Here is a 24990-nt window from a genome sequence, read left to right on the forward strand (position 1 = left end):
TTGCAATGCAATTGTCGTCGACGTCTTTGCTAACTCTGAGGACGAAAATAAATCTCGTACTCACAAAGAAATGCAGAAGCCGCTATTCAAAAAAGAAAGAATACTTGCAAAATTAAATAACCAAGTTAATAGAAAAGACTGTGCCAATTAAAAAATTTGAATGTTTTACTAAAAGATAACTTTTATTCAAATGTTACAAGAATTTAACAAATATTAAACAAAACAAAAAAAAAATTATAATAAAAGTGGCCGATAAAATGTTTGCCATCTGCAACAAACTGTCTCCCACTTTCTGACAGTTACTGCAGAAGTGGGGATGATTCTATAGATACACGCAACTAGTTGGATGTCCAAGCAAACGTCGCACAATCAGTCAGCCGTGTGATTGTCACAAGATAAGCGTAAAATTCCGAACTAGGAACACATTTATCAATTTCGTGAGAATACAAGATACCTAATCATGTGCAGCGCTCTGAAGCATACTAACGGTCATTTAAATGGACGCCTGTTCGAGACGGAGACGGAGAAGTAAGTGATCATTTCTTTCTGTTATTATTGACGAAGTATTAAGATTGTATGATTTCAAGTTAGATTCTTTACCGTAAATACACTTTTGAGATTCTTGGATTGCGAAAAAAGTATTTTTAATGAGTTGTCTTTATAAAATTAATTTTTGAGGATTCTCTCAAAGTACCTATTCATAACAATGACGAGTTCAGTGTACTGTATAGTGTACTTCTGCTTCGTGCTTTATCCAATGACATAATTGTTGAAAATCATCTTTCCATTCTCAAACCAGTTACATCTTTCTTTGGCCCACTTTTGGTTTGCTTTAGGCATTGCAGCCTTTTGTAAAAAACCGGTAAAGCATCATTCAGAGGCCCCAGAGGTGGTCCAAATCAGTAACATCTCGCTCCTGACTTCAGTTACCTAGAACTGGTAGAATTGCTTAATGATAATATCCTAGATAAAAGAAACCGTAAGAAAATGGCAGAAAAGGTGGTAAGTGTTTTGAATTCTCTTCTTAGGGAAGCAGAAGTTACCATGGAGAGAAAGTAAAAGGATGATCATCTCTCAGATAAATAAATACAAGTGGTTCATCTAAATGAAACGAAGACTTGCTGCTGGCCGTTGTTGATGGATTTATAGGTAGGAGTTGTCGGATGGCGCGCGTATCCAGTCCGCAATTGATTTGAGTGAAAGTGGAAAGCAAGTCTTCCTGGATATCGGTGAGGGTTAACATTTTGGTAGATAAACAAATTGTTATTTGTAAACAAATCCAAAGCGGCCCAAAAAAATATATTTAAAAAATATATCTCTTCAGGGTGAAGTGGTAAGTTCACAAAAAAAAAAAATAGAGTTGGTTACCAAATGGAGGAGCAGACTGCCAGATCGAAATGAATGACCCTTAGATATCCGAATATGTGGCACAAATCGTAGGATCCGCAAATAAAAATTTGGTTTTGGGAAATACGAAAAAACAAATTATTATCAAAAAAATTCTCATGCATAAAGACAAATTTTCTTTGTATTTTCTGTAGTCTCGGAATTTTAGCAATACATACATAAATATAATTCGTCTAACATTATATAAACTGGACATTTTATTGTATAAGTGCTTTAAGGAAATCCAAATTTCTGTCTTATTCGGGTAGTACACCACATTTGAATAAATAATAAATATGAGAAAATCGTCGAAAAAAATTTAGACTTACGTTGCAACAGTTTTTCCAAACTTGAAATTTTAAATGAAGGCCTCAATTGTAAGACCATTAGTTAAAATTGCACTTTAGAGCGATGTTTTATCTTTTATTTCGCGTAGAATTGCCATTGAAACTATTTTCTCTGAAAAAAGTATTGAAAGAAAAAATAATAATACAGTTGGCGATTTATTCCGCCTTTGTCCTGTATTTCCGGGCACCCAGACAGAATACTGATCAGAATGTCCATCTATACGGTCTCACACTGCCCTGGAATTAACATTGTAGGGCCATCAGCCAGTAGAACCGTCTGGGTGTTTGAAAAAAAATGTCTCTAGAACTGACTATCCTACTCTCAGAAGTACTAACCTATTGCAACTACCTCTTTTGAACGACAGTGGCCAGTTTTACCTCGCCGCCTTAAAACGCCTCGTCTTCTTCTTATTGGGGCCCGTACTAGACCTCACAGAGTCTTAAGAGAAAAGTAACTGCCTAATAATTAATGACCGTGGATTATGGTGTTAATTTTTTTTTTTTTTTGCTTTAAAAGACCATGTTGCATAAATTATTTGTAACATATTTTCTCAAAAACAATTAATTTAAGATAGTGTGATGTATTATACGTGAAGAAATTGTTATAAAGTGGGCAAAAACGTTTCCTCAAACTGAACCACTCGAAGCATTTTTGGTTGCGCCCTTGTTATTAAGTATAGAAGGGCCAGAATTACATGGTTGTAAAAAAAAGGGTGTTGCACGTAATTGTTCCACGTAATTATTGCATGTTCCTGCACATTATCTGTTCAAATTTCTGGGTAGATTTAGGGCTTCTTACCTGCAAGTTCTCCCAACCTGAAAAATGAAGACAATCTAAAACTAAAACAGTTACATTTAGTCATGATTTCAAGTTATTTATTTATTTATTTTTTTTAAATTTTTTAATAAAACCCCTACTCTGGCAACATGTTCTTCTCATAATGACGAAATAAATTCCTGATATCCCGTAATAAAAGCAAATTGCCTAACCTTACTCAATAAAACCATCTGTTTTTTTACTTAACACCTGTTTGCCTTGGTCATTTTTTGATATCTGCTTGCTATTTATTTCCTGTTTCTCCTAAACGAATGGATTGTTATCGTCTCAAGTGCAAGCTTACACCGGAAGTAATCTGAGTCTAAAGGACTATTAGTTGTGAAATAATGTGATTGTTTATGTGAACGAAGTATCACAAAAAGATAAATCGTAAAAAGCTTTTTATTGCTTTAAAGGCGCCTCTAAACTTACGTCTAAATTTTAGAGTAAAGAAGCAACTTAAATGCAGATAGATTCATGTTTCTGTTAAGTTGTAGGAGAAATAAACCATTTAATCTTAGAGCTAGAATTTCTAAAGTGATGTACGATAGGCTACATTAAGCATAATATTGGAAAACTCCTCTAGTTGCGCTTATGCTCTACATAATGCAGATATATTACTTTTATTACAAACATTTTTCAACAAACTTTTATGCAGTCAAGTGTTAGAGATGTTGTGAAGTTAAGTTGTATTCTAAGGTGCCGTTGAGTTTTAAAAATATCAGTCCATCGAATGTGGTTATTTCGTTCAAAATTTGAATTTTAGATATTACTGACATGAATCCTGTCTATATGAAATTTTAAGTGCATGAACTCCGGTTTAAGGGAAAGTCAAATGAATGGTGACTCTAGATTTTACTCTACACCAGGTGTGGCCAAACATTTTTTCCCTTAGGAGCTTAAATATAGTCTGTATATGTAATATTAGTAAAATATAGCCTGCGGGCGACTATAAATATGGGCAATTTGATTTTTCATACAGTTTTTAATATATTTGGAATGTCATCAACACCTTCACACAGAGGATCGAAACCACTTTTATTACCGATCATAGCCGGAGCACCATCAGTGGTTATTTGATACCAACTTGCAAATTGGAAAATTTGTAAGTGCAACATAATTTTTTAATAAATCGAAGATTTATCCTGATCTCTTGTGCGTTCATGCAATGGAATAATAGTCAGTAATTCTTCTGTGGCCGACATATCATCGAAAACCATTCGAATAAAAATACATAATTGTGCAGTGCCGATATAGTTCAGTAGATTCGTCAATCTGTTGAGATAATACAATGCATTTATTCATAATTTCACGTAAAATATCTTCAAGATTTTGGCTAAATACTTCTGTTTTACGTATAACTGTGTTTCGTGATAACGACATATTTTTTATGGGTGCCATAATTTCTTAACATTTTGAAACAACACTTCACCAGCTTTAATAAAAGCCTCCTTCCATACTCTTCCATCTTGAAACGGTTTATTATGTCTAATTAAAGCATCAGCAACTTTGAATGAGGCAATCGTAGCAGTCTTCGAGTTGGTGTAGTTTTTGAAAAAAACTATTTTTTTGAACAGTTAATTGTGCCATCAGTTGTGGCATTTTGGTCTTTCTTAACGCAGTACCATGTGGATAATCTTTTATGAACTGTTAGAAAATGCCTTTCAACATTTGCTTTCTTAGGCAAAGCTGCTGTAGCATTGCAAATAAAACACACACATTTATCTTCCATCAAAGTAAAGAAATAATCTTCCCATTTACTGTGATTTTACATTTTTTTCCAGCCTGTACATGGTTTATTCGTTCTAAAAAAATGTGGTTAAATATTAATAACATTTAAAACAATAAATAATGACTAAAATACCTGCTTTTGTTCGCTGTATAAATAATTTTTTTTAAAAAAAAAAAAAAGAACTAAAATTGAAAGTAAATACAAGTGCACAAATACAAAGAATAACAAGTGGATTGAAGTCACTTTACTTCAATATTATATTTATGACACATGATTTTGCGCCATTTTGTGCGATTGCCATTTATATGATCATGCATTGCAAATACAATGAATTTAAAAGTAAACATACATTTGCATTGTTCATCGGGATAAATACAAACAGTATCAAGACAGTCTATTATTGTAAGAATAAATTATCGAATTTAGATTTTCAAACATTAATTTAAGTGAAAGCAAGTAGTTCAACTTTAGCTTCGCCGGCTATTTTAAAAACCTTTGCGGTCGACCAGTTGCCCAAGGTCATAGAAAATCATCAAGAAAATTTGTCAAGATCATTATTAAAATTGCATCAATCATGGAAGTACTTTAAATTAATACCCCTAGATGGAACTGATATCCATTGATTAATTGAATGATTGGTCCCATCATGAACAATGCAAGTTTAGATCAGAGAGTTTAGCTCAATTTAAAACGGCCTGACTATGTACGCTATTGATAAGGTCTCTTTTTTTTATCGTTATAAGAAGTTATCCAAAATTTTCAAGAAATCGGATCTTCCTAGATCTATTTGCTGGTGTGGCAATATGCAAAGAAAATTGGTGGTACAATGGTACCACATTAATGAATAAGAAAAAATAGATCTAGATGCGGTGTTTTATTCTTGAATGATTTTGAGTGATCAAAATCACATATTATGATATACGCTCACGTACACCAATTTATCAAAAAATAAAAACTTTTCGGACTTACTGTTGTAGTTGTTTTGAGCATGTTCTGAAATATTACGCTAGAAAAATTTGAAATTGGCTTAGCTTTGAAATGTATTTTAGTATCTCATAATATTAGGATAAATATTTAAATGGTAGATCAATGTTTTGCAGCGTCATAGCATTTTTAATAGATTTGCTAAAACATTGCAAAACCCCATGATACACGCACCAACAATCAAAGATAGGAACTGTTTTTCTTACTCTAACATCTCAACTTAGAAAATTTTACATGATCCTGATATTCTTTTTGTAATGAAATGAAAGAAAATGTATTTTTCAGTCTCTTATGTAAAACAGAAAATAAAGAATAACACAAGGAATTATCAGGCGATAATAAAAACAAAAACCAGTCCCGTTATAAACAAACTGGTTTCCTTATGAAAGTACTTTTTCTTTTTTTTCCTCATTGTTTATTTTCAAAAATTGTCTATTTATAGCAACGCTGTTTAATTATCTGATATTTATATACACCTTGGTAATAAATCCGTTAGCTCAAGGACTCTGGAGGCGTGGCCTATCCCCGTGAAGGGAAGCTAATTATTGCAGAATAAAAATAAATGATCTTGCATAAATATACACGACATTCTTTTTTATAACAATATGTATCGTATTCGAAATTTAGAATTTGAAGTTGAATTGGAGTTGTGAATACTTTCTAAATAGAACCATTTATTTGCCCCTGCAAAATAATTCCTAACTCTTCTTCATATTCTTCGACAGGCTATGAGCTAGTATGTGGGTCTGCTTCATAACCTAAATTAGGTTTTTTAGTTCGGGACTTTTGGGATATATGAGCAACGAGGCGCTTATCGCTTGACTACAGAGCTGTGGAGATTTCATAATGACAGAACTTCTTCAATAGTCGCTCTTAAGTGCAGCAATTAAAAGGATGGAATTACCCCAGATTCGAGCCTAGCGAAACATTCACTATTAACTTCTAACCTACATTTGCTGCAGTATTTAGCGCAGTTCCAACTTTGATCGGGTGATTCGCATCATTTTACAGATGGGCCAAGGCAGGCTGAGAAAGTGATAATAATAATAAATTTTGGTTTATTGAAGAAAATAAATTTTCAATTTACATAAATTATAAAGAAAAATTTCAACCGGCTTACTCGTGGTCTCGTGGACCGTCCGAAATTCTAATATAATTCAAATTCAAATTAAATAGATGTATACATTAATTAATTCTAACACAAGACAATCTTTAGACTCGTAACACTGTGAGGCCGTTAAATTTATCTGTATGTTTATTACACAATTTCAAATTTGGCAATAAAGGTATACGTTTTTTAATATTAATACTTAATGACAACTTTATCACTATAGGTAAATGGTCTGAGAAATGTTGTTGGCAGACTTTAAAGTCGGACAAATGAGGTAAAACATCGGCGGTTACAGTTTGAATAGACCAAAGTCTATTACACCTTCCACTTACCCAACATGCACCCAAATGACTGGTCACAAATACAGCTACACACACTTCGCTAACTTTAGAGTCTGATAACCAAAATTTAACTTTGAACCTTTTTTCCGTCAAACTAATAGTTGTTTTAATAAAAAGATTTGTTAATTAACGGCTGCTTAATTTCTTTTTTAAATTTCACTATTGTATAGTAACCAATGTAAATCACTACTAGCCTGCCAAATTTCAAACCGATCCGCTATCAATAACCACCCAAAACATGAAAAAAGAACAGAGTGATATTAATACGTACGCACATAACCAATGCTAGAAGGCAGCTCTCGGCTTAGAAAGTACATTCATTGCGAGAGCCTAAATTGAAAGTTCGGACAGGAAAAACAGTGAACGGTCCTGTGCATCAATGCAAAAGAGTGTTGTAACTCAGGGTTCGGCTCTTTGGAAAAGAAAAACAATTGTGTGTTCATACTTTGCCCAGGAGCTCCTACTAGAACTAGAATTGTGTCTTTACAGAGTAAATTAGGTATGTTTTTGTAAAAATTCGCAAAAGCGTCTCAAACGATTTTCGTTTCTGAGGAATAATAGAGGTAGTTAAAATTCAAGTTTTGGCTATAAATTCTATACTGATAAATTGCAGTTATTTCAACAGTCGCAGCTATATTTCATTCAAAACATCCATAATTTTCAATTTGTCCTAATACATGTTTACTTAACCTACGTCAATTGAAAATGATAATAAATAAGGTCAAAATTTTGAAAAAAAGTTGATTATGGTTTAATATTAAATTTACAAATAAATCAATTATCGGGCCATTATTTAAATTGATAACCATCATTACTTCAAGGAGTGAATGTTTTATTTTCAAATTGGAAAATACTACGATTTAAATAAATATTAAATTTTGTTCGCAGATACACTTACGAATCGGTCAAGGGCATCGCTGATTTCGTAATGAAAAAGACTCCAATCAGGCCGAAAATTGGTATCATCTGTGGATCTGGATTGGGTAAATAATTATCTTATCATTTAGTAAATAGTGTAGCTGGGTTTGTCGATCTTAAAATATATTACACTTTAGAAATATGGTGATCTTTCCTTTTGAACTGACATAGATATTTAAAAGGATATAAAAGGACGTTTCCTTATCCTTATCATTACCCCAACCTCATGGGGGATATAAGCTAACTTTTGGTTTTGTCTTGGACACTGCGCCAGAGCTAAGCGATTACCTTAACAATCGCTTCAAAGTCCCCAGAAAGCATCTTTTGGTTTTAAATCTAATTTTTCTTGTCACCTTAGTGAAGGAGTAATACGATCAACAAGCTCTTTCTCAGTCCAAACTTTTCATTCCAGCTTAACAAATTTACAAAGATTAACAAAGATTTTGACATGGTCCGGCAGCGGTTTATGTACCAGCGTTTAAAAAGTGCTGCTTTAAGTGATGAACAAAAAGAGGCATTGTGATATATGTACATATATATGAATACATTAAATCCTGTTAAAATGTATTTTAGTAAATTTAAGTATATCATTGGAAATTGAAATCGTTGGTACAAAATTTAGGGTCGATACTTTACTATTTTAATTCATCTTGCACTCTCTGCTAAGGTGCTATCTGAAAGGTGGCACTGGATCGATTCTCCAGGAAAAACATCCCAGAATTCCTCTACCCGAAAACTCTCCTAGTACATAATATCTTTCCCACGGGGCCACTGCTAGCTTTCTAGTTCTGTCTTCGAGTTCGCAGAACAGCTCCTTGCTATGTCGTTTATCTATCTTCCTCAACGTTGCCTTGAAAGTCTCTAAGTTATCTAACACCTCTTTAAGAAGTTATACGAGTAGTTTATCCAGGGTTTTTTGCTTACTTTATTAACCAACCCCTTGTTAACAAAGGAAAGCTACTCTCCAGCAAACATTTGAGCAAATAAATTTTCATTCAAAATAATTAAGACTATGAGGTTACTCTTATTTTTGAAAATCCAAGGTTCCATACCGGATGAGCTCACCAAAACCACAGTTATCAATTATGAAGACATTCCACACTTCCCGAAGAGCACAGTACATGGACATGCTGGACGACTGGTGTTCGGATTGATGTCTGGAGTGGAGGTCATGTGCATGCAGGGAAGGATACATTTCTACGAAGGATATCCGCTGGCCACGGTAAGTTTTCAAAATTTAATGTTCTCCCAATTTCGCGTTGTTTGACCGATCAGTTTATAAAAGAACTAATTTATCCATCTAACCACATATCAGTCGTAAAAAAAAAACACAATAGCTCACTATTTGAGCAACAAAGCAGACATTAGCTCACCGTAAATGGAATCAATGAAGGAATTTTATGATTGGAAACTAGACAGAACTGAGCATTTAAATTTAATAAAGTTTTCAGTTCAATCTGAAGTGATTCCTTACCTCGTCTCTCGGGAAACTCCATGGATTATCTGAAGGCAAACCTTTGAACATCACAGTACAAACAAGCAACAGTCATTAAGCACAATTTGGCGACTGCGTAAGGGCAACGTCAGCCTTTAGTGCAATTCTTGAACGTTCTGTTTTCATTTATTCGTAGAATACTTAGCACAAAACTAAATTCTTTATTCAAAATCAATCAGACACATATCGGCATAAGAATGCATCTTGCTTATGTTGTATTTACACAAATATTGGCTACTGAAGTGATAATGTAATCAGTTTTAATGACTTCACTGACATACTTTAGTTTATGAGTGCAAAAATAATTTTATAATAGGTCAACATAGTTTAATTACTCACACAAAAAAATTACCTTCTAATCCAAAACATTACTATTAATGTAAATTTTCTTTTTGATGCTTGTGGAAGCAAGTGCATATTAGTAATCTTCGCCCTTATAAACATATATGTATATACCAGTTTAATTAAATTTCAATGTGAGCCAAAGGTTAACTTTTGTAGCGATTCTACGAGGCCAGGGGTCGGCAACCCGCGGCTCTTTTATCCAAATTCTGTGGCTCTTCAGCCTGCCCAAAATATATTGTATATTTCAATTTTATTGAAACAAATGAAAATTTCATTTATTAAAGATATTTTTTTTTCAAAAAGAATTTTAAATATGATAGGTTAGAAATTGAACAGAATTATATTAAAATAAAGTACATAATTATGTAAGACTGCCGCCTTTTCATTCTAAAACAGGTTTAATTATTATTTATTTGTTTATTTACTTTTTAATATGTATAAAATAAATATATAAAACATTTAAATGTTATTGAATATCATAAAATAATAATTTGCGAATACAAATGATCTTCAGAGGTTTTTACACACTATCATCCTTGCGGCTCTTGGTAAGATTTATTAAGATTATTTAAGGAGAAATGGCTCTCGACTCAAAATAAGTTGCCGACCCCTGTACTAGGCAATTTCCATCTCCGCCTAAGCCAGGGGACAGTCGACACTCCCAGGGATTCTTCTAGATTGCCTGGATAGGGTTGTAAGTGTCTCAAAGGACTCTCCTTAGAATTCTTTTAACTTCTTAGTTTAGATGACAGCTTTGTTTCATCCAAAGAGGGGGTTGCAAGGAGTTCTACATAGAGCTTCAGGAATGATTGTCCCTTACTGTCAGCTTCTCTGGAGAGCCTTGACCCTCCCCCAGACTCGTAGGCCCAGCACTTAAATTGTATATTTATCGTTCAGTTAAATTGGATTTATTTAATATCGTTCAGAACATGTAATAAAAATCATATCTCTAGTTATATAACAAGATAGATGAATTTATGCGATTAATGTTATCTGTCACTTGGATGATTTTTTTTTTTTGATACAAAAACATAAGCAAAAAATTCAGAAGATTTTTAAAATAGATTATTTTAATTTAGAAAAATGGCAACGCTGTAGCGTAACAGACAATGAAGAAAATTGTAGTAGAGTGCATATAATCACAGCGGACGAGCCTCCGCTAATTGTCCTCACCACTCAGTATGGTGTTTGTTTACAAAAAAGATAAAGTGAGAAAGAGAATGATTACGAGGTGGATGTGTGAGCGAGACAGAAATTGTAAACAAAGAAAAAAAAAAAAAAGAGTAGGATTTGCTGACGTAGTTGGAGGTGTGTATATCGCAGTGAAAGAGACCTCCGTAGCGCCACGTGGTGGTGAGTGAAGTACGTTATGTGGCAACGTGGTAACGAGTCGCGACTTGATATGGCCAGAAGGTTGTTTTGTAGAGGTGCCCTTGACATTGCCCTGGCAGACGAGCCCCCAGTCAAACATGTATGAGATTCTTTTTCTATTTTTAATGGCCTCTTCCTTTTTTATTGTGCTTCACGCGAATACAAAATGTCACTATAATAGTTTTTTCCCTTTTGTTCATTCTTCCATCTTTTTTTTTTAAATAGTAATATTCTTGATTATTTATTCCTAAATGTCAGACAAAAAAAGAACCCTGTCAAGTTTCTTTATTATTTGGGTTTTATGGTATTTTGTAAGTTAGAATTCTTGTCTTAAGTGAATAACCGTATAGATCATGTAAAGATAAATAGATTATAATTTGCAACTTGTGTCTAAGTTGGTTGTCTTTTACCTTCATTCTGATAGAGGTTTGTTAGAGAAAAGAAACATACTATCAAAGGAACAAGCAAGCTTTTCTTCACAATCACAAAAGAAACAATTAAGAGACACTTATGCATGGAACTGTTATTCCGAAGCCGACCAAATTTTGGAACAATGATTTTTCTAAGGCACAAAACAAGTGAAACTAACGAAGTGTAGTCGTAAAAACTAATACTATCTCACTAAGACTTTCTAAATGAACCACTAAATCACTTAAAAATCGTATAAACCAGTTAAAATTTTCGTAACACATAATTGGTAGGATCGAGTTTTGGACACCATCTCCTCAAGTGGTTTTGAATGCTTTTAATAATTTGACAATTAATTAAGAAGCAATTATTCTGTGAAGTGAAGTTCTTTAAATTTTGAAAAGTATTTTTCGGAGTAATTGAGTATAACACTTCAGTTTTAGTTTGTTGTTTCAATACAATTTTAACTCAAATGAATACAATTACTGCAAAAATATTACTTAATATAATGTGTACACTTCTGCTATTTTATGGAATTTTTGGAACTACTCAAGTTCTTCAGTTTAATAATGAATGGTAGGAATATCTCAGAAACAACAAATACTTTCTATTCTAGTAAGTGAAAATAATGTTAAACTTTTTGAAATCCTACAAAGTTAGTCAAAGAGACTATTGCCTTTTTTACCAAGGGCCAAGTAATTGGAGCATTTCCCTAGCATTGGGCAGTTTTTACTGAGAAACAACAAGAAGGTACCTCCAGTTTTACTTAGAAAGATGTATCTATATCTGGAAAAATAAATCTCATCTAATGGCCAGGCTTCATGTTCTTTCACATGCTCTATTCAAAGTTGTCAGGGAATAAATACATCAACGACCCTGGCAAAGTTATTAGTTACTTTACTTTGTTGCTAGATCAAGTTAGCGAAGAGGAAATGAGTTTCCTGGCGCCTATCTAAGAAAGGAAAGAATAGAAGCCGATAGTAAGTGTAGGTTAGCGGTTAACAAGATGTTGAGACTTTAGAATATGTGCCGGAAACTTCAAGTTAGTGTGCTGAATGAGAGCATAAAAATCAGCTTTGAGAGTGAGTAAGGCGGACGTTGCCGAAGCTGTTGCCTAGGAATGAAGAAATGTGGACAATTAAAAGCAATAAGGTGATAATGGCGATGAATGCACCTTTGAGATTTAGTTGTCAAAGGGAAAATAATGATGGATATCTAGAGAGAATAAATAGGGTTCGACTGATGAAAAAGCTGTAGGAGAATCAACCCTAAAGTTGAAGAAAGGTTAGAAGACCTAGATAGATATGGCTTGAAAAAGTGAAGGATCTCCTATAGCAGAAAGACTGCGGAGAAGAGGAACTCTGAATGGAAGTGTCTGGAGTCTACAAACCAAAAACCTTCAACGGCAGTAAGTGTCAGAAAAGTGGAAAAAGGTAAAAAGTGAAATTGTATTTCGTACAAAACATTTAATCAGCATGTGCGTTAACAGCCAAATCCGGATTTAACCAGATTAATCTTTTGCTGTTTTTTTTTTTAAATGCGCCAATCTCCTCTTCTTAACTATTACATTTATGAGTGTAATTATCAGTAGAGTGATGAAATAAAACAACACCCATGGCATAAAAAGAGAGAGAAATACGTTAAAAACGCTGTTGAACAATATAGGCGAGCGATAAGATAGTACGGAAAGGTTATGGCTGGATAATTTTAAGACAGTGATACGAGCGGATACATATTTTACAGACAAGCAAAAACAACCACTGCACCACGCCCACTTCTCTGACGTGTACAATTTCTGTGGTAACGGATATCTGCGAGCTGATAACGCTGTTTAGAATAGAAAAAAAGTTATTTGATGGGGGTCGGGGAAAAATGAACAACTATTAAGAGAAATGCCCTTGTAAGATATTTAGATTATCAATAAAAATGGAATTAAAAAAAATACCATCTAATAAGTGTTGAAATGAAAGTCATATGTGCTGATAAATTTTAATTTCATAATTTTTAATGACCAACGTACGATATCACTTCTTGAATGAAGATAAAAGATCTGAAAAAACGAGGAGATATGCTGATATTCTGACGTTCAATGGTGAATGCAATGGAAAATTACTTGATTGAATGATCAAAGTCTAATTTTGATTGGAAAGTTCATTTCCCTCTACATGACTGCAAGAATGGACTGACTGGTTGTCCATTTCGTATCCTTTTATTGTATTTATTAATTCTGGTCGAAATGACTGTATTCACCATTTTGCACAGTCCATTCAGTGTCCATTCATATTTTGAAAACAATCTCCATATCCTTCTATCAAAAGTTCGAGTTATGGTGATGTCAGACAACCTTTCAGTTTTCATTTAAGGAACGGGCAAGCATTGTTGCAATTTTTCTAACCGAATAAGTATAATAACTACTACTATCTATCGTCTATTTTCAGAAGACGTACTCGTATAGAAGCACATTAAGGTGTACGTGAACATATCGGACCCTGAGGGTCTAATTATGTTCTCCGCACTGAAATATTCTCTACATTAACGATCATGTAAGGTCTGCATCATTTGAACACTTCATAAGTATAATATAAGTAGTTGTAATGCAGATTACAGATAATTCAAACTAAATAATGAATAGATTTTGAAGACCCTTTTTTATTCTTACGGATTTGATATTTAAAAACTGTGAATACTGAATTTGGTGCTTTATTAATTTATTTATTGGCATAATTTTATAAGATATTGTATTGGTCATGATATTGCATGTTTTTAGAATCATTCAGGCCGATCCCTTTTCGTATGACTGGATTTCTGTTTATGTCTCAAATTATTTACTTCACACATTTACAAAATAAATGGCTAGCGAGTGCGAGTAATAATTTTTTTCTTGCTTAATAATACGCAAATATATTTTTATTTTTTATAGGAGTTTTCACTTTATTAGAACGCTGACGCTAAATAATTATTTTAGTTCATAAAGTTCATTGAAATTTGTGTCAGTGGAAGTTTATTAAATCCAGTTAGATATTAAAAAAAAATTAAACAGATCAGAATTGTAAGCAAATCAGCAAAGTATATGATTGCTTGCAAGCATTAGGACAAAATTTAGAATAAGCCACTGATCTCAGTGAATCCAACTCGCGACTTGAGAATGTTGCGAATTGGATTAGAAGCCAATTAAATGCCTGGAATAAAAGAAAAAACGCATTTACGAGATTACGCATCTCGTAACATAAACAAATAGAGTTTAAAATAAAATGAAAAAAAAATTAGCGGTATAAATAGAAATTTAAAGAAACTAAATCTGATCCTTGTGTTCTTTTTATGAAACTGCAACCAAAAAGGTGGGATTATGGGTAAAGAAGGAACAGTCAGTCTTTGCTGGAAGAATGGAAGAAACTGTAGTTATAGGAGGTTATTCTTTAGGAAATAGCGAGGCACGTGAAGTATTTGGTGATCATTAATGCATTGGACAACACCCACTCGTACATTTACAGACTGACGCAATTTGTAAAAAAACACTTTTTCGAACTTATGGGACTCCAAATTGGATATTTTAGTGAAAACTCTGAATCGGAAATACTGCACAATTACAATACCTTCCGTTACTTAAAACAGTTAGAGAAATATTCGTAAAGCTTACTTAAACATATGTACAAACACGAGCAACTAATAAAATTGCGTAACAAACGTTCTACAGTTCCAGTTAGACGTTGCGTTACAGCAAAGTCTTCTTAAATATTTGTTTTAAATAACTATTTTGCAACAGGCAAAGGTCTTTTGACCCTTAAATCATTTTGAATTAATCTTTTTACTAATAAACGAAGTTTGATCGTTCAAGACCGAAATGTTTCACAGATTTCCTGCGTATTCATCACTGCATGGATGAGCTGTTTGTGGTGTAAATGCCACAAAAGTTAACTGCTTTAATTTTATTGAGTAATTTCTGTTACAGTGTGTAATGCCAGTGCGTATGATGAAGTTGTGCGGAGTATCCCATATCATCATCAGCAATGCTGCCGGTGGCCTAAACCCTGAGTACAACTGTGGAGATATAATGCTGATGAAAGATCACGTCAACTTTCTTGGATTTGGCGGCGCCAATCCATTAATTGGACCTTATGATGAAAGGTTAGTTACTTTTTGTAATCAATTCACTCTCTCCAACCCTTCTCCTCGGAAATAAATTTATTTCTTTTATTTGAATGATTTTCTAAGAAGTTTTGGTGGCTCTGTTATGATACAATGATATAGAGGATACCTTCGTTTTACCGATAAAGGCACACATGTTGCTTTCTATAATTACTTCCTTCAGAAGGAAATGGAGTTTGCTTCAATTTTCCGCCTGCCTACCACAAATAATTTTCTAAAAATCTTTTCCTTTTTTTTAACGGCCAGGGGATCTCAGATCCAGGGAAAAATCGTTCACTGTCACTCTCTCGATCTTGCTAGTAAGGAGTTTCTGGTAAGATAGAAAGAAAATATCTAATACTTCAGGGTTTTTAGAAATTGTGGGTGAAGATAGCGCTTCATGTGTACAAACGATAAAGTTAATGGCAGACTCACTTTGGAATTGTTTACTTCAACAAACTACTTGTAATTAATTTTTATAATTTGTAATTGGGAAGATCCCCACTCAAAAAGAGTTGGCTTTACAGCATCACCCATCATAAAAAAAATAACTGTTTTGATTAATTATTCTCATCATTTTTTTTTTTTTTTTTTTTTTTTTTTTTTTTTTTTTTTTTTTTTTTTTTTTTTTTTTTTAGGGGCGGTCCCCGAGCGCTAGCTCATACCCGCCCCACGTATACACTCCTCCGTTCAATCAAACGACCACAAAATGAGCTCTCAACACTCACAAGTCCCGGCCAACAAAGCAACAAAGCCAACAGGCACAGAGAATCTCAACAACAACACAACACAACACAACACAACAACAACAACAACAACAACAACAACAACAACAACAACAACAACAACAACAACAACAACAACAACAAATCATCAACAACAACAAATCATCAACAACAATCACACAATTACAAATAAATAAAACAAATAAAATCACACACACACTCGCACACACCCAACACAAACTCGAAAAATACGCACCAAATCAAACTCCCAACAACACCCTTCAACCAACCAACCAGATCTACTTCATCTACCAACCACCGAGGTCATCCGCCTCTCAAAGGCCGCCTGCGCGAATTCGCGGAAAGCCACATACGCAGACGCGTTCTCCAGTAACAAGGGGAAAACGTCTCCAGCCAAGCAGAACGGAAATCCCACTCTCCGCCACATAATACAGCGCAAATCATTATAAAGATCACATTCCATAATAATGTGCTCCGCTGTCTCTGGATCTCCACAAGCGCAATATGGGTCCGTTGCTAAGCCCATTTCGAACATTTTGGCGCGCAACATACCGTGTCCCGTGACCAATCGTGCAACTGCATATGGCATCTCAGTGGAAACCAGCCGCCTACCTCCGGCAGCGTCGGGGACGAAACTAAAGGTTGTTCTTCCCTTAGTTGACGCTCGCCACCTATACCTCCATTCCCGATTCAATTCCTCTTCCACTTCGCCGTACATTCTTTCCCTAAACCATAACCGGTAATCTTCGGTTATATCAGCCACCGACAATCGTAAGGCTCTTAACATGGGGACACGCACCTCTATGCCCCTTCGCAAACCATATCTCACCGCGGCCCTAACCACCTCCATGTCCAATGGCAAGCATCCCGTGAGCACCTGCAAAGCCTCCGTGGATGTGGTCCGGCTATAACGCCCCATGAGCAACAGAATAGAACGTTGCACGGCCATAAGATGCATCCTCACAATCGCGGTCCCCACCCGATGGGCCCAAACCGACGCACAGTAGGTCACCTGAGCGACCAGAACCCCACGGTATAAGGTACTCACTACCTTCCTTTTCAATCCCCATTCTTTCCTCGTCACCGATCTCAATTGTCCGACAAAAGAACTAGCCTTCCTTCTTAAATCCCTTACATGTGGCACAAAGCTTAATTTCGCATCCAGGATCATCCCCAAGTATCTGACCTGTGACACCCAACTCAGCCTATCGCCACAGTATCTGACTACTGGCTGACGGGTAGGGGCAAGCGACCCCCTCAACAACATCGCCACCGTCTTATTCGGAGCAATCCTTAGTTTATTATGCTTACACCATGTGCAAACATAATTCAACGCTGATGTCGCATTAGCCTCCAATTGCGCCCTACTATTACCTCCTACCACAAGAACTAAGTCGTCCGCGTATGCGACCCTACCCAGCAATCCCGGAACGTCACCAGCCAACAGATCGTCGAAGACTATATTCCATAGGATCGGCCCCGAAATAGAGCCCTGCGGACAGCACCGCGTAACATCCCGAGAGACTCGCTGATAATCTGATCGCACAAAAACCTCCCTGTCTCGCAAAAATGACGCCACCATACGAAAGATATACATCGGACAGTTCATCTCTCTTAATCTTTCCAAGATTCCCTCCCCCCACAAACAATCGAAAGCACCAGAAATGTCCGTAAAAATACCCGCGATATATTTATACTCCGGGACTATGTGGCCTATCAATGAGCGAATCGCGTCCTCCGTAGACAGTCCCCTCCTAAAGCCGAATTGGGAAGGCTGACTAAGACCTCTGCTCTCATATATCGTCGTTAATCTATTCATATATAGGCGTTCCAATATTTTACCCAAAATCGGTAACAAGCAAATGGGACGGTAAGAGCTGGGACTATCCAACGGTCTATCTCCACCCTTCAATATCAGTCTCAGCTCACCCGATTTCCAGCACACAGGGAACACTCCCTCGTTCAGACAACAATTAAATACATTCACGAATGCTGTCGGACAAACCGACCACGCCCTCTTAATCATTTCCAAAGTAATTCTATCAGGACCTGGGGCCGACCTACCATTTGATTGATTAATCGCCCTTTCGACATCCTCCTCCTCGAAACAATCCACGTCAGAAGAGTCCTGATACAACCGATTCAGCCTTCGAGTCGCCTCCTGTGCTGGAGTGTCATCCTCTGGCAAATCCGCCGGAAAGACTGCGTCCAAAATAGAACGGACAGTAGTGGGCCAATCCAAGGAATAATCCCCCCCAGATGACATAACCGAAGTCAAAACTGAACCCCGGGAGACATTTCTAAACTTGACCTTATACACCAAACCCCATGGAGATGCATTACCTTCCTTCCTAACAAAATCTTTCCAACATTCAAGCTTAGCACCATTCACCGCAGCGGTATACTTATTCCTTATTTGTCTATAGGACTCCCAGACCAATCCAGAAGCCTCACACCGACCCAGCCGACGCCGCGATCTCTGAAACCTTTTCCTCGCCCGAACAACCTCCCGACGGAGGGTAGCTATCTCAGATGACCACCAGGGAACCCCCCCCAGCCGCCTACGCCCACTTGGCATCGAAACACTCGCAGCCTCAACAATAGTTCTCCCTAAAATAGCGGCCCTATCATCAGCCCCTAAGGACTCAAGGTCATCAGCCATTCTTTCAATCCCACAAGCAAAGCTCTCCTCAAACCTGTTCCAATTAGCACGTCCACACTGGAAACGCTCAACGTCCTCATATTTCCTCTGTACACACGAAACTACCGAGTCCATGACAATACACCGATGATCACTAGTACACCAGGTCGGCTCTACCCTCCACGTCCAATTCCATCGTAATGCCGACACAGAAGCCAAAGATACGTCAATGTTGGACTCCCCCGCGAACGACGAGAAGGTAGTAAAGAACGAGACCTCATTTAAAACCGATAGACCCTTTTCGAGCACAAATTCCTCCAACCGTGAACCAGAAGCATCCGAACGTTGACCAAACCACAAGGGGGAACTCGCATTTGCGTCCATGCCAATAATCACAGGCTTTCCTCTCAGAGCGTGCAAAACCACCTCCAACCGCTCCAAAAACTGATCAATGGGGCAGCTGTATCTACAATAAAGGCTCACCACGTAAAGGCTACCAAATCTACCATGTAACTCTGCAGCCACCAAGTACTGGTCCGACAACTGAGGCAGGACCACGACACTAATATCGGTATTACACACAACAATCGAAGACCAGGGCTGAGCATTATCAATACCAGTCAACACACGAAAAGGGGAGGGAAAACCTGCCGCCTTCCCGAACGCGCAGTAGGGTTCCTGGATCAAATACACATCCACTTCGGAACACGACGCTCTCATACGCAACTCACTCGCCACCACCGCAGCACGCCGACCATTTATCTGCACGATCCTCAATTTATTTTCACGCGCCATAATTAATTCTACTCATCTGACGCTGAACCGCCATTTGATAGGCCGGACAAGTCTTACTTGCAATACTATGCGACGCCACTCTTTTAGCTCTAGTACACAAAACGCACGACGGGGGCTTATCCAAGTTAGTACAATTCTTCTCCTCGTGCCCCTCCGTCGCACAATATCCGCAAACAACAACAGATTGCCTACAAGCCACAGATACGTGCCCATACATTTGGCATCGAAAGCATCTTCGCACGCCTATGAATTCCTGTATTCTACATGAACGCCATTCTATAAACAAACGCTCTTTCCTAATTAATGATTCTCTTACCTCCGGTGATACTTCTGCAACCCAATTAACCAAATCCTCCCGCCTAGGACCAACCCGGAATTTCAATTTAAACCCCTCACGAAATCCTTCAACACTCTTCAGTTCTTCATTCTGAATTAAAATAGCATCAACTATCTGCTCCTCAGTTAAACTCTTTTCAACATCATAGACGATAACTCTAGCGCCAATACGACCAGAAATATTTACTTTAAAACCTTTTTCCTTTAAAGTCTCTGAACCTGCCAATCTAGAAGCCTCCTCTTTCGATGCAGCCTCAACGACAACGCCACCACCTCCTATCCTTCTAACATTTTTAATGCGCAGCTTTTCTTCCTTGGGGTCTATTAACTTAATTAATTCAGACTTCGCGTCGTTCACACCTTCCGGAGGGCGGACAATCACCACCGCGGCCGGGGAGTGACGCTTTCGCCTCATCGACATCGCATTCTTGCTACCCGAAGCACTCGCAGAGACCATATCTACTGCCTCCGAATATGTTTTCCGCTTAATGGTCGTAACCTGCCTGTCGCGCGTCAAAGGTTGCAAAGCCTCTCCAGAATCAACAGTATCCTTAATCCTTAATTTCTGATTCTGAACCGTACTCTCCCTAATTTCCAATATCACCTTCTCCACTTCACCAAGCCGCGCCTCCATCCTCCCAACGGCCTCCATGCCCACCTCCAATTTTAAAAATGCTTCTGCCGAATCCTTGACCAACCCAACCAAGGCTCCAACTTTCGAGAGAACAAATTCATTGATCTTCATCGCCACTTCCCCTTCCCTAAGAAAACTAGTAATTTCTCTCTCTATTCCAATAGAATCGGCTACCATTTTTAAAACTCCCGGCTTACCTACCAACTGACTTCCACCGCGACCAGGAACCCCACCTTCACATAGCCGAGAAGAACCTCTCAACCGCTTAGCTCCCTTCCTCGGAGTTATCCAGTCAGAACTTGCACCGCCACAAACCATCACCTCACCATCACTCCCACCACCAAGACTCGCACCCTCCGCTCGCTCCACAACCGACTCTCCTCCATCAAAAGAAGTGTTTTTCATTTCCATAATGAAATCAACATCACCACATCTCGCCAGCCTGCCTCCACGGACACTAAACAGACCCGATGGTAGCCCACCGCATAACGTGACTACGGTGGGGGCACCAGGTGGCATGGTCGAACGCAGCTTAGCTGAGTGGAAACAAAAGCCAATAACCCGGATGAATCCCGGCATCGACCCTGCAACCCCCCCAACTCGCCCAACGGACCCGCAAACCTACGGTCGCCCAAGCCGATTGATCTGAGCGGGCTAACTCAGACCATGGGTCCTCGGTGAATACGAGGCCAAAGAGGCGTGTTGACATCAGACACCCGCAGGCTATCCTCCGTCTCAACCTCCAGGATCCTCTCCTCCCCCTACCCCATTCGCCACGCACGGCCTACACGTGGGAGACATTTATTAAAATCCTCGCGCTCCACGAGGCATTTCCGTGTGTAGCTCACATCATAAGAAAGGAACCAGGATTTGGGATAAGAAATCAGGAAGGGAAAGGAAAAATATAAGAGGTTAGGAAAAGGTATGAAAAGGATAGAAAAGGAAAGGTCAGCGGGCAGCTGTCCCTTTAGTCGCCTTCTACGACAAGCGGTGAATACTGTGGGTCAATTCTACCCCCGAACCCACAGGGGGAATTCTCATCATTCAAATCAGTTCTGCAATAATTGATTCATCTTTTCTTTACGTCATTATAAAAACCATAAAAAAATAATTTACAATAAAAAAGTGCAGCTTCAAACTATAAAGAACAAAACAAGGAAATCATAAATTGGTGAAATAAACAAAAAAAAAAGAAAAACTACTGAAAAATAACTATGTATTATTATTTTGTTTAATTGAATTTATTGTGCCAAGTAAAAGTTAAATTTTAAATTGAACACAGGAATGGAGAAGTTGAATTTATTCATTCACAACGAATGCTATGACCTTTATTGTATTAGAAGAAACATAACATTTTGCTACCAACTTTATATGCTTTGATAGTGCAGAAATCTAGCGGAAACTTTATGGGATTCTAAAAGTGAATGAGTTGTATATGGATATCATCGTAAATCGGACATAGAAGTGATATCTAATAGGGTACTGGTGAAATAATGGGCACATCTGTTTGATACTGATAGTATAAAAGAAGTCCGTAGTCATGAACTTTTTGTAATAAATATGAGCCTAATTTGATCCAAAACTTGGTGACTGCAAAGAAGTATGTAATTGAGGGTATTGTAACAAGATAAGGATTGGGTGAAAGAAGTGGAAATATTGAAGGTTGTATTTGTTAGAGTAGAAGGACTCATAGCCCAAATTTAATAAATATTGTCTGTAAGTATCTAACTCGAGCACATTTGTACTTTGCTTGTATTGTTATATCACAGTATTAAACTGTTAAACTTTTTTGGAGCCAAGATTAGATAGTTAGACACTTGGTTTATTTTTAAAGGATATTACCCACCTTAGAGTTACAATTTTATTTCGAAGAGGGTTTCTTTCCGTAGTGTTTGAGAAAGCACAGTTAGAGAATTCTACTGTCGCTTATAAATAACAATTTAAGTTTATTTAATTAAGGGTTAATTTAAGACTTTTTAGCTAAAATGGTTTGTAAAACTCCATCCTAATTAACTACATTTTCAAGGTACCTTAGAAATAAACCACTTGTCAGGTTAAATCTATTTCTGATATACGATTGATAATATTTTATTGTTTAGATGGGGCCCAAGATTTGTTCCGATGAATAAAGCCTACTCCTTAGAAATCAGAAAACAGGCTAAGATGGCCGCCAAAGAAGTTGGAATTGAAAATATTATTAGAGAAGGTGTCTACGCTATAGTCGGTGGTCCAAATTATGAAACTGTGGCCGAGTGCAGATTATTGCATCAACTTGGTGTTGATGCTGTTGGTGAGTATATAATTTTTCAGAGAACCTATTTCTAGATTTATTAATTTACAAAAATATTGCTAGGTAAAGTTATTAATTAAACGAATTTCTTTAGTATTCTGTATTTTGACTAACTGGTCAGAATTTGACTTATATTCACTTGTCTGATTAAAGAATAATGTTTAGAATGCTGATAACAAATGTGTTAAGTATCTTAATAATGAAGGAGATTTAGGCCATTTAATTTTCTCGAAAATTCAGAATTCCCCCCCAAAAAGTATGCAGTCAAAAAGCATACTGAACATTATAGCATATTATCGTAAACCTTTTTCCATATTATATAAAGATTAATTTCTTAAAATAAGATGAATAAAATGTTTTAATTTAATTTTTCTAGGTATGAGCACCGTAGCTGAGACAATAACCGCCCACCAAGCTGGAATGGTTGTCTTTGGATTCAGTCTGATAACTAATAAAGCCATTATGGACTATGATACTCTGGAAGAACCTAGCCATGCTGAAGTCTTGGAATATGCGCAGAAAAGGGAGATTCAAATTAGGAAATGGTTGTCTAGGCTTGTTGAAATTATTGCACCAAATCTTCCATCTAGTTAATTTTTTTCGTCAATAATGGAATTTCTTGTTGAGAAAATTTTCAGTTATGAAAAAATTAATTTGCTTTCTTAATTAATTATAAAATAATTATTGTTAGGTTTGTTAATGTATTCAAATTGGAAGACACAAAAATATTAACCCAGTGAATGTTTGCGCATTTATCCTGACCGATTTTAGAACTATTTTGGTTTTCTTGCCAAATTCTTGTTTCTTCTTTATGAAATTATTTGTTCCTAATTCAATTAATTTTCTGCACTCTACCTCACACTCGTACCTCCCCATAAATGTCTGCTGCTCTCAAGTTGTAACGATATGCCGGCTAGCAACAGACCGGCTAAATAAGAAATAATACCCTACAATAATCCAACATTGTTCACATTTGTCCTGCTTTGATTTTGGAAAGATCTACTCGTCTAACATATTCAGAAAATACATGCGCCCACTATCTATCGCAAACCTGGAATATTTAATTGCGGCTCATTATTTGATATTCTTCGGAGAAACATCATTGTTGTGTGTCTACCCATCAATTCCTCAACCCCATCAATTCCTCAATTATTCAATTATTTTTATTTACCATTCTAGTAAGACCTGCGAAGCAACAATGCTAGTTCTGCTAATTCCTAAATGTATTATAGATAATCTAATTTTCTAGGAAATATGAGAAAGTATAACTTTCAATTCAGTTTTAAAACAAATTTGTTATGTATTCATTTCTAATTAGTATACTTAAGAAGTAGTGATAATTGGCCAACTTAGTCGGCTACTAAGTCGGGTGATAGGGCTACCACTTATTATAGAGCCTCTAGACCTCCAAACAGAGATGTTTTCTCTGTGTTTGCATGTGTGTTCTGTAGAATGTGGATTTGAAATGTAAGTGTGTCTCACGTTAAAGTATAGCATACTTAACGGAGTGGGAAAAAAGTTAGAAGTTAGCAGTTAGAAAATTAGAAAGCATAATGGAAGATTAAAATTTAATCAATGCCATATGTTTCTCATAAGACAATGTCGTTTAATTTAACCATTCGGCCGGCAGATTTTGAACGAGTCCTAAATGGAGAGACCTCCAGAAATATCTTGAAAAAAATATCTTCCAGAGTAAAGAGTTTGATTTACTTTAAAGTTTTATTCTATAGCGCTAGGCATCTCCAGTTCCTTATGTCATTTCAGAGCCATCTTGTTCCAAACAAAGCGGTAAAGCAGCTGGACTACCCAAGAACTTCTAATTTAAACAAAAAAATTATTAGCTGATACCTAAGATAACCAAGGTTTCAATCTGAAAGATTGTAACGATGATTCGAAGAGAAATGTTGTTTCATTATCTGCACATATCCAAATATACATGGATAAGCCATAATATTTTTCTTTTCGGGTGCTAATTCAGCCTACTTATTTTTTCTCTGGTCTTCTGACTTAACTATAGAAGTGGATACTTCAACTAAGTGTAAAGAGTAAATGGATATTCAAAAAATACTTAACTAATTCTTGTTTTCATTTTGTATAAATAATTAAAACTAGAGGAATATTTTGCTAAATATAGCTGAATCTAATTAAAAGACATTTGTATTTTTATT

The 24990-nt window shown here is 36.5% G+C and overlaps 1 protein-coding gene across 1 annotated transcript; it reads left to right on the plus strand.

The window, feature by feature from the left end:
- Positions 1 to 341: 341 nt before the first annotated feature.
- Positions 342 to 24188, plus strand: LOC141461923 (purine nucleoside phosphorylase). The gene is made up of 6 exons (XM_074143393.1): positions 342 to 528; positions 7607 to 7701; positions 8680 to 8858; positions 15205 to 15380; positions 22632 to 22822; positions 23199 to 24188. The coding sequence occupies exons 1-6, from the start codon at positions 461 to 463 to the stop codon at positions 23414 to 23416; spliced, it is 927 nt and encodes a 308-aa protein (XP_073999494.1). The 5' UTR covers positions 342 to 460; the 3' UTR covers positions 23417 to 24188.
- The last annotated feature ends 802 nt before the right edge of the window (positions 24189 to 24990 follow it).

The sequence above is a fragment of the Rhodnius prolixus genome, unplaced genomic scaffold (assembly GCF_049639745.1).
Source record: "Rhodnius prolixus isolate KJV_2025 unplaced genomic scaffold, Rpr scaffold_1, whole genome shotgun sequence".
Classification (NCBI taxonomy): domain Eukaryota; kingdom Metazoa; phylum Arthropoda; class Insecta; order Hemiptera; family Reduviidae; genus Rhodnius; species Rhodnius prolixus.

What these genes read in the sequence shown, in the direction of transcription:
- LOC141461923 (XM_074143393.1), top strand. Translation starts at nt 461, where the DNA reads ATGTGCAGCGCTCTGAAGCATACTAACGGTCATTTAAATGGACGCCTG. An exon ending in ATTGGACCTTATGATGAAAG is followed by an intron (nt 15,381 to 22,631) that starts GTTAGTTACTTT and finishes TTTATTGTTTAG; the next exon opens with ATGGGGCCCAAGATTTGTTC. An exon ending in ACTTGGTGTTGATGCTGTTG is followed by an intron (nt 22,823 to 23,198) that starts GTGAGTATATAA and finishes TAATTTTTCTAG; the next exon opens with GTATGAGCACCGTAGCTGAG.